The 11,481-nt window shown below is 32.7% G+C and overlaps 2 protein-coding genes across 2 annotated transcripts; both read right to left on the reverse strand.

The window, feature by feature from the left end:
* Nucleotides 1–6,123: 6,123 nt before the first annotated feature.
* Nucleotides 6,124–7,127, reverse strand: LOC116029141 (TMV resistance protein N). The gene is made up of 3 exons (XM_031271044.1): nt 6,637–7,127; nt 6,233–6,352; nt 6,124–6,127 (listed from the first exon to the last, which is right to left on the reverse strand). The coding sequence occupies exons 1-3, from the start codon at nt 7,125–7,127 to the stop codon at nt 6,124–6,126; spliced, it is 615 nt and encodes a 204-aa protein (XP_031126904.1).
* A 2,954-nt stretch (nt 7,128–10,081) lies between these two features.
* LOC116030497 (1-aminocyclopropane-1-carboxylate oxidase 3-like) lies at nt 10,082–11,481 on the reverse strand. Its single transcript, XM_031272752.1, has 2 exons — nt 11,288–11,481; nt 10,082–11,199 (listed from the first exon to the last, which is right to left on the reverse strand). Exons 1-2 carry the CDS (start codon nt 11,390–11,392, stop codon nt 10,375–10,377), a joined length of 930 nt encoding a protein of 309 aa, XP_031128612.1. The 5' UTR covers nt 11,393–11,481; the 3' UTR covers nt 10,082–10,374.

Raw genomic sequence — 11,481 nt, forward strand, 5'->3', positions numbered from 1 at the left:
TTGGTAAATGGCTGTTAGCTGATATTGTTAGCTAATTGGGTTAGAAGGTATAATTAATTGGTAAATGGCTGTTAGCTGATATTGTTAGCTAATTGGGTTAGAAGGTATAATTAATTGATATTATTACTTGATGGTAAAGTATAATTAATTGATAATATTACTTGATGGTAGAAAAGTGTTTGGTAAATTAGTTGATAGCTGTTTAGTATAGTTTCTTTTCTCAAAAGGCTAATTGAAAATGTTGTTTTAAGTAGCCTTTTGAAATTTTGCATTTTGGAGTTACAAAAAGCTTATTAACCAAACATTTATATTAATTTTTTAACCAAGTCAAACAACTTATAATAGTCAAATAGACCAAAATTGGCTTATAGGCTAATTATTTAACCAAAATTTGTGTTGTTATCAAATAGCTGGTCTCAAGAGGCAATTTTTATCATGGATTAGGGTCCACATAGCATTATAGACCATGAATTGAAATAATGAGGTACCCAATTTATACTTATAAGGTAAAACACAGAAAAATACAAAACACAAAAAATCACAACACAAGACATAGCATATCATTATGGACCCAGCTAGATTGAAAAGACGAGGTACAAAATTCATACTCGTAAGGTACATAATTTCATAACAGAAGACACAAAAAATCATAACACAAGAAACATACACAGGTTATATATTTACTTATTTTTCAAATCGAATTTAGGTACATAATTTGCGTTCATATGCACAAAATTTCACAACACAAGACACATAAATTCATAATATAAGCTATTACTAATTTATTTTAGGTACATAATTCGTACTCATAAGGTACATAATGTCACAACACAAAATACAAAAAGTTTATAACACAAACCACAAACACATGAATCAAAGACTATAGTACAGTGTGAACTCTGATTCATGGTATAACAATTGCTCTCAATAACAATCACTTTAAATCCCCTTAATTTTCCAACGGTGAGCCCAAAACAAATTGTCCAAATTCATGAAAGACTTTAGTTTCAAGTTTCAATTCCATTTGTAGTAATATTAGTCTTGTCACTGTGGTATGAAATATCTTCATTCTCTATTATATAAGAGTGAAGTCTACCTATTGTACTTAGTATGCACCATTAAATAATAGTTGCAAATTTTTATTGTCATAAAAATTCTTATTTTTATAAAATAATATAGTATAATTTTAGATTTAAAATGTCATTATTAGAAATTTAACTCAACTTAGTTAATATAAAAGGACTAATATGACTTGTAAATAAGGTCTCAAGTTCGACTTCATCTTCCTTCTTGACCTCCCAAAACCGCCAGTAAATCAAAGTTTTGAGTAGATTTATTTTGGTGGTCCTTTCAATCTTATTTAAAAGTCCTGTGGAAGATCAGATGTTTAATTGTGCTATATATCAAATGTTACAAACTTTGACTTAGTTCAAGGAAAATAAGTACTTTTGCAGCAAGGACTCTATTTTTTATTTTTTATTTAAAGGAAAGACGGAAAGATATTATTAATAAATAAAAAAACAAATTACAAATACATGATGAAGGAGGAATCTTGTTCCAAAGTCCTAAGCAGGAACAAATTGAAAATCTATAACTTTAATAAGAATATGAGTCATGAATTATAAAGTTCGATAATTTTTTAACGTGACAAACAATGTCGCTACTAATAGAATTAATTAAGGCCTTACACTAGCTCTTTAATAATCATACCAATATAAGAGCGATTAACTAATCTACAGTTTAATAACCTTAGACAAAAGTTTTGACAGTCAGTTACAAGTACTCTATAAAATACTAAGAAGTACTCCGTAAGTTACTAAGTTGTTAGGCCAAGTCAAAGCTAGAAATAATCAATTTTCAAAGGCAGAGGAATTGAAGGAAATTTGGACCGACAGCATAATGTAGCTCAAGACTTTTTTGGCAAACAAATCACAAAAAGGAAATTTTGTAATTTGATGATATTATTGTTATCATTTTAAATGAAAGGTCGCATGTTCAAGTCCCATTCCAATTATTGAATTTAAAAGAAATTTTGTATCAATGATAATCAATAAAAAGAATTTTAAAAAGAGGCACATTTACGCATCTAGCTGGCACGTGCACGTGTGCTCGGCACGCATTTGCAACACTTTATTCTACTTCTTTTTTCCCATTATATATGGGTCCAACAAAAATCCTTAATTCGAAGGATCAAAAAATTTCGAAAAGAAAACCCCACCTCAAACTATCGTGAAATCACATCTTAATTTTTTGCTTTTGAAAAAATTCTTCAAAAATCCTTGTTGGAGTTGTTCTTAGTACTTCCGGTCAACATATTATGTACATGTACAATTTATGTATTATGTACTTTCTATAAGTTGATAAGTAAATAATATACATTTAATTAATTTATATATATAATCTATTAACAGAAAATATATAATATGTTACCTGTATATATATAATTTGGATTACGGTTTACAATATGGATGATAATTCTGGTCCATATTATAATTTGCGTAAATTCGCATAATATATCACTATAGATCAAATTTAATACGGAGGATATCAAAATGGGTTGATAAATTGTTATTAATTTTTCATTCTAACTGTTCAACCATCGTATTGCCGAAATGCATTAAATATTATCTGTTTGACACTTAGATATGATCTGGCAGCAAAAGTAGAAGATACGGAGTAATAACTTTTTTTTTTTTTTTGAAAACATACAAAAGAGTAATAACTTAAAAGAAATAAAAATGACATTTTTTATTTGTTAGTTTATTTTGAATATTTTGGTCTAAGGTCCAAGAAATGCAAAGGAGGCATTAAGGTTAGAAGGTATAATATCATCATGTCCCACTAACCAATCAAGCTAGTTAGTTTTTGTAAACAAAGACACGGAGGTATTAAGGTTAGAAGGTATAAGGAAGCAAAATATAAAAGAGATGTAATCGTTCACAATCTCATGCATAATATCATGTCCCACTAATCAATCAAAGCTACTCAATTTTTCTATACAAATACACGATAAGCTATACATATTCGAGTGAAGGGTGATGTAGCAAGTAGTTGGGATACACATATATGGTCAATACATAAAGGCAAACTATATATATATATAATTTGACAAATCTAAAAATTATTTTAAAAAAAAAAATAAGTAAAGCAACAAAAATATGTAATCAAAAGTAATATACATACATACATGCGTGCGTGCACACACATACATACATGCATGCATACATACATACATACATACATGCATGCATGCATGCATACATACATACATACATACATACATACATACATACATACATACATACATATATATATATATATATATATATATATATATATATATATATATTATGTATGTATGTATTTATATTACTTTTGATTACATATATTTTATATAAATGGGATAGAGAGAGTATTACGTACATTGACGTCTAGATTAGAACAAAAAGCGGAAGTATCAACAATTGATGAATAGATTGAGTCTATTATTATACTTATATAATAAAGTAACGAAGATTGTTATGTTTTTCAAAGTATTATTATTTTTTTAGATGATGAGGGAAACCTATTTGAATAGATTGAGTCTATTATTATACTTATATAACTAAGTAATAAAAAATGTTATTATTATGGACTATATGGAGCTGAATGATGAGGAAACATGCAGTCATTATCCAATGGTGTGTATTGGGTAAATTTCATTCTTGTGTAATAGCTTGCAAACAACACAAAAAATGCACATTTTTTTGTATGACCAAAAAATTTTGCAATTATTAATCCATGTTTTACATTTTGTAAACCCCCTCCTGTGCAATAATTTACAAATCGCACTAGGAAGACCCTATATATGCAATGAGAACTGAACTTGTAGCTAGTTTTCTAATATGAGAAGTATGCTCCACCATTTGACTACCCTTTCGCGGCAAGGAAATGTTATTTATTTATTTTTGAATGACAAGAAAAATCACCTCAAGGTTATGCACCCGTAAATTCATTCTTATATAAAAATCTATGACAAATAATATATAAGAAATAAATCGCACTAGAAAATGTATAGAAAAGGTTGTTTTCTTATCAAGAGAAAGGGAGAGAAAGAGGGAATATTAAGTAGTGTGAGGAGCAAGATAAGGGTTGGAAATATATGAGGGTTTAGTGATTAGACCGAGTCACAAACTTTAATTACTACACATGGGATGGGAACATAGAATAATAAACTAACCTTTCACAACTTCTATTCTGGGTCCTCTTCCACTATACACGGAAACATCCAAAAATTTGGTGCATCATATCGGTCTCGCTCAACCAGGCCTACATCTCAATTATACCTTTAAAAAAAAATTAATTTCCCCCTTTTTACTTAAATCTTTTTAATTAGTTTAATTTAGCTTGTATTCCCAATCATCATTTTTAAAGCATTTAGCGTCATATGAGTCTGTTGCTAATTAATTCATAACTTATTATTCCATAAATGCTTCTTGAGTTCGCCTTGAGGTGACTAATTCTAATTTCTAAGGTGACGTATGAATTGAATATTTTAACACAATTTCTAGTCAAAATCAATATTTCAATTTTAGAAAAGGAGGTTCATTATATTCCCGAACTGCAATCTTGTCAGTGAAGAAAATTGGAAACTGTTTGAAATTAAATAAAGAAAAAAAATTTCAAACATTATGATCTACGTTTTCATTGGTGAATCTTGACAAATGTGTAATATTACATATTAAACATGTTGTAGCTAGCATGCATGCTTTTGACTAGGTAAGAGACAGAGAAAAATCACAATTATATTCTTAGCGATGTTATGTGTGATCTAGACGTACTAGCTAGCATTGCTACACAATTTTCTTCTTGAATTGCATGCATGCTCAAAGTTATACAAACACCAATTAATTTCTTAATGAGGAATATAATGACAATGTCATATGTATGTCAGTTCAACATTGGACAAAATAAAACCGGCCCCATGATTGAGTGCCTATTTTGGACTAGAGCTTCTAATTATTCAACTATATATGTTTTCAATGAAATAATAGCACAATGTCCCTAAATCGGATATAATCATCTTGAAATTGATTCTCATTCAGGGTATTGGTAGAAATTAAAAATTTATTTGACATCATTCATTTACTATTTCTTTCCTTTACTGTGATTGTGGTGCATTGCTGCATTTCATTATTGTGTGTTTTCTAATATTATTGGTGTGTTTTTGCATACCTCATGGTGCGACTGCACCGACAACACGTTAAGGTCTAGCCGCATTTGAACTCACACACACACACACACACACACACACACATATATATATATATATATATCCCTCTAGATCTGCCCTTATTATATTGTTGCATAGTATGTCTGAATGAACCCAAAACGTGTGAAGAAAAATCATTTCACTTCTTTAAATTTTCTTATAATTTGATATGCGCATGCGTATAGAAATTGTAATAAAAAGAATAAATGTGACAATATGTTAGCAAAATTGTAGGATTAAAAGTGAAATTTTCTTTCTTAAAAGAGGTGGCCGAGTGGATGGAACATGATTCTAATATCTAAAAGTTATGAGTTTGATTCTTTTCATCGCAATCTCAATCAAGTTTATTGCATAGAGTTTAACCGAATGTACATTCTTGGATTGTGGCTGAATGTTTCACTCATCACTAAGAAAATAAAAAATAATAAAATAATAAAAAGTGAAAATTTCTACACAAAACGACAATTCCATACTTTTCTTTATTATCAAATATTGTACGGTGTATTAATTACCATATAGAGTTTGGGCTTCCGCACAATCTATTGACTCTTATGCATGGATAACTAGTTTTCTTTTCTTTTCTTTTTAATTTCTTCCGATGTATTATTATTATTATTTAAAAAAAAACATATATAAGTCTATCTTATTGTATGGATCAACTTTTATTTGTGCAATTGACCAATTCACATATAATTCTTGAATCATCTATGCCTTTTATTCATTCATAGATAACGAAAGACATAAGATTTTACAATGTCTTATTACATGAACGAGAACATCATGCGTCTCAAAATGTACAAAGGAATATGACCCTTAGCATAACTTGAACTTGAAATTGAAATTGAACAAGTTAATCAATTAGGACAACCTCTTTACCTGTATAGCAAGTTAATATCGCCATAAAAACAAAAACGAAAAAAACAAAAGAATGAAGTAATAAAATGAACCAATATTCCATCAAGTCTCTGTTATCATGAAAACCTCATCGCATTCTTTTGATGCCAAGAATTCATCCGTTTGCTCCTCATCTTGTCTCCTTCTACCTCGATTATGTTCTTTATCACCGCTTCTGTAGCACTCGTTAAGAATTCCGACCAATCCCTGCAAAAACATAACATAATCAATAACAATATAATGTACTTCAGATAATCAACTTTTATAGTATGTACATGAAACATAGTACGTATCAAGATATTATCCTTTTGAGTGATGAAGAAAATCAGCAATCACTACCAGGTGTGTGCTGGGTAAATCTGCCTTATAACCCTAGCTGATAAAGAGTAAATCAGCCTAGTTTGTCTATAGTTAACTAACTGAAACTAAGAAAATCAATAGACTGTCTTGATGTAAGTCATTATAACATTGTAATTACGAAATGAACTTACCCATTAACGGTATCAAACGTGAGTCCGACGGTGAATTTGGCTTCCTGAAGAGCCAGCCGGAATTTGTCCATGTCCTTAGCCGGATAAATCCGGGCCATGCTATCCCGGACGGCGAGCTCCGAAGGCTTTACGTCGCAAAAAATGGGGATAACCCTCTTCTTGCACTCCATCATGAGAGCCAATTCGTGCAGGCAAAAATAAGAATCGCAATACTGCGGCGAGAAAACGGCGACCCCAACCTTGCAGTTCCGGATCGCCGGGTCGATTTTCTCGAAAAGCTTGTCGCCGGGCTTCATATTCTTGCTGTCCAAGAACGGCCGGAGCCGGAGCCTCCTCAGGTGGTCGTAAAGCAGCCCGGCGACGTTCCGCTTCGTGTCAATCCCCCGGTGGTTAACGAACACGTCGCATGGCGGAATCCTCTCCGGCCGTAGCTGGCTCCGGTACCGGAAAATCTGATTGCACAGGTTCTTGGCTGCCGGTGAACGGTGCATGGCTGTTTGAACAAGTATTATACGTTGCAAAAAAAAAACACGTAGTTTATTTTTCTTTTAAAATAAAAAATTAAAAAATTGTTTTCACTTTTTTACGTGAGTATTTTTGGTTAGTTGGAACTTGGAAGGTTTTTTTGGTTACGACTTTTGTCGGTAGGATATTGATTACGCTACAATTTAATGTTGTGTATTTATAGTACCTAGGTTGGATCCTCAGTATTTACTTTGATTTGACCGTATTTCAAGCGAAGAATTGAATTCAACTTTTCTACTAATAACATTGGACCTAAAGAAAATACCACGTATTTTATTTTGCAAGAAAAGAACTTTAGTACAATAAGATATTGAATTATTTGACTCTTCATCTGTTTAATCCTTCAAACACGTACGTATGTTAATGTAGGCGTTCATAACGTAACCTTGCTTTTTGACATTTATATTTATTTCCCATTCACCCTCCAACAACAGTACCAGACGCTTATTATTGTATCAAGATTTACATTAACGGGTTAATTATTAAGACTTTATCTGATTAATTCGTGATAAGATTGGCGGGCAGGGTTTGGAAACAAGTTACATTTGGTGCATGAGGATTGAGGGAGGAAGCTGAGGAAGGGAGTGTTGAAATGATCAAAAGGACCGCTCGATTCATTTTTTTCCTATCTTCAAGAATAATACTTTTCTGTTCAAAATATTTATTTATATGTTTTGTTTTTGAAAAATATGCGAAAGTTCAAAAACGAGGGTGGTGGCGTATGACTTTTCAAGGGTTTGGCATTGGTTTGAATGTTTCTTGGAGTACATACGTAGGCGTGGCATTTACTCATTTAGTTTGTAAAACAAGCTAAAAATTTTCAATTTTCATCAAATATGCTTTGCGGCCATCCCAGAAAAAGTAGAAGGGAAAGTTAAGCATAGTCTTATTATTAGTACAAACTTCTCCTTTTTTTTTTCTTTGAGGGTAATACAATCTTATATCAGCTCCATAAGAGATTGTGGAGTGGTGAGTGGTGACAGTGTTAATAAGATGTAACAGTATAAAATTAATTATGAATATTAAGAGTAAAATGGAGAGTGAAATAAGCGATTTTATTGTTTATGGTGTTCTGTACAAGCTTAGAGCGTGTCATCTGCTTGCTACAATAATGGCTAAGTATATACAAAGCTCACAATGCATGGATACAACAAGTAGAAGTAATTGTTTGGGCAAATTAAACTTAGTCATTTGACGGATACTAATGAGTCTTACATTAAGTGCTACAACTTTTGACCGTTACTATTGATCGCTTTAATTTCTTTGACTCCTTGACTATTACTTATTCGTAATGCTCTAAGCTAGATTTGAGAATCGTACACTTATCCAATTATCTCGATCACTAGGTACTTAAATTTAATTGGGCCAAATCACACCCAACTCATGTTTGAATAATTAATTAGTGTCCTTATAGTTGAGTCATTGGAGGAGATTGTGATTTGATCGAACCTTACGTTGGTTGAAGAACTATTCTTGAGCTGATTTCTTCCATGTTTGCTTGGCATTTGGCCATCTGACACACGACAGTGAATGCTGAAAGATTGCAAGCATCTGCTAATGTTGTGGACTAAATTTGGGAAGATTGTCAGTGGGGGTGAAAGAATTGAAAATTTTTCTTTGCATTCTTAATTTTTTTTTTCCTACAAACCATTAATCAATGACCCTACATAATATTGCAAAGTTCCTTTAACTTGATCTAGAAAATGGAAGTACTGAAATTGATATGATTGTGATGATATATAATTTTCATTGAGTATCATGTTTCGATATGATGATTGATTTGATACAAATTGTTAGGACTAAACGCTTCCATAGTAGTTGTACAATTTTATTTTTTTATACTTGTATAATAGTAGTTAGCGTCACGTTCGATGGTAGGATACTAGACTCAACTCTCGAAGCTTCCGCCTTGGTTTGTAATAATGCTTTAAAGAAGATTAGAAGAAGATACTATTCAAAACAATAGTTATACCATGGATTCGGATTGTAAGGCTACTAGGCCCTAAGCCTTAAACAGATTATTAGGTCTGTTAAACTACCTAATACACCATCAAATCAATAGTTATACCATGAACCTGAATCCACCTTGCAAGGAGGACTTGTGTCCATTTACATATTGAATGTTCACAATTTACGTACTAAATATTTACAATTTGAATTGTGAACATTGAGTATGTAAATTGTGATTATTCAGTATATAAATTGGGTATTTTGGACCTGGATCCACATAATAATTTGCTACATATATACGTTGATTTAAAGCAAATAAATTTACAGATTAAAGATCATATTAGAGATTATATGTTGTCAAAAAATATATATATTAGATATTATATTTTTTAAAGAATGTGTTTAAAATTGTTCAAGATTTCTCTAATATAAATGATCAAATTCTTCGACCCACCTAATTAAATGGATCATAGGACTGGTCTTTATTTTTTAGGCCTGTCGCATGCAGGGTAGAATAAATGGATCAATTTCGGCCCAAATTAAAGTGGAATTAGATCGACAAGGAAAAAGACTGCATACAAGTCTAAATGGGTAAATTATACTATAGCCTATGGCCCTATGATCCACGTTGTAATGCGGACTATGAATAAATATTAATTTTTAGTATATTGTAGTTTTTTTTTAATGTAAGGAAGGTTCATTATTTGGTATACTACAAAGTAATGAATTTTCAAAAAATTAACATTCAATGTAACTTACAAGATGATCGAACCATTGATATAATGATTGGTCTAAGCTCGGGTAGAATATTCATCCTTTATGACAAGTTTGGATCGGATTATCAATCAAGAGCTAATGCGCGCATATGTTTATATATTATATGCCCAACACGCCCCCTCCTTCACGTGTGCAGGCCGGTTACTTTCAACGCGTGGACCATAGTCAACGAAAAGCATAAGCTGATAGTTAGTTTGCACATAATGTTTATATTATATATGCTCAACAATTAAAACTTAATTTGAAGAGAATTACAAATATCCATTAGAGAAATATGGACTTTGACATAAATAATAATATTGAAGAATTGAAAATAAGAATGCTTGAAATGCTACATAATCATGAGGTCTTGCTTTAGTAGCAAAGGCCTACTTTATTTCATCCTCAAAAATAAGAATTAAGAAATATAAAATAATAAAGTGTTTGAATTAGGCAGAGACTTCCACTTGTCCATCTTCATTTGATTGAACATGAATTCGGATATCTCTATGCAGTTTGGGCAGCCTTCATGGCTTCGAACCTGGGCTCCTTGGGCTGAAACTTTAGGCCAGCATATAACTTCATATAATCGTCGAACACAAATTTGGGGTAAACTTTCTCATCATCGGCGGCTTTCTCCACCAGAGCTGGTGCAGGGTAGATGACAGCATCGCTTGCAGGGTTGTAGAAGGAAGCTATGGACATCCTAGCCCCGTCTGTCTGCGCAATCACTCTATGTTCCACGCTCTTATATTTACCGTTAGTGATTACCTCGAGTTGGTCGCCGAGGTTTACAACGATGGAGTGGCGCATAGGAGGAACGTCAACCCATTCCCCGTCTTTCAGAAGCTGGAGACCGCTGACTTTGTCGTCTTGGAAGAGGAGGATTATGCCGCCGGCGTCGGTGTGGGCCCGGAGACCCTTGATCAAGTCTGGTTTTGGGCATGGTGGGTAGTTGCTCACTTTGGACCCGAAATTTGGAGCTGAGGATCCATAAAAGGCCTTTTTCAAGTACCCTTTTTCCAGTCCGAGATTCTGGCAGAGCAAGTCTAGAAGCTCCTCTGCTAGTTTCTCCAATCTTTTGGCAAAGTCTCTCATTGCCTCCCTGTAATTGTCGTCGAGATCAGGGACTTGTGAAATGGTGGAAACTGGAAGGTGGCGCAAGAAGAAAGTGCTCTCCCAATCCATATCAGTAACCTCGGCTTGTACACCTTCTAAGCCCTTGCTGGCCACCAAATCCTTAAACCTCTGCTCCATCACCTTCTTGTAATGCTCCTTGGTCAATTTCTCAATGTTGTCCATTACTTCATGAGGAATCCCATGGTTCAACAACTACATTAAATTATAACAAACAACAACGTTAATTCTAGCTCTTTCCATAATTCAGGCACATGTATATATTTATATAGGAAATACATACCTCAAAGAAACCCCAATTCTCGCACGCATCTTTGATGAGCTCCATGGCGTCTCCTCTCTCAGCGCCATTAAGCTTTTCCATGTTGATAACGGGGAAGTTTGCCATTTTCTCAATTCTTGCAAGTGTTTGTGAAAGGGGTTAATAGAGTGAGTGAATGTGAACAAGAAGCTAAGATATATGGTGCTTTAAGTTGT

The sequence above is a fragment of the Ipomoea triloba genome, chromosome 9 (assembly GCF_003576645.1).
Source record: "Ipomoea triloba cultivar NCNSP0323 chromosome 9, ASM357664v1".
NCBI lineage: Eukaryota > Viridiplantae > Streptophyta > Magnoliopsida > Solanales > Convolvulaceae > Ipomoea > Ipomoea triloba.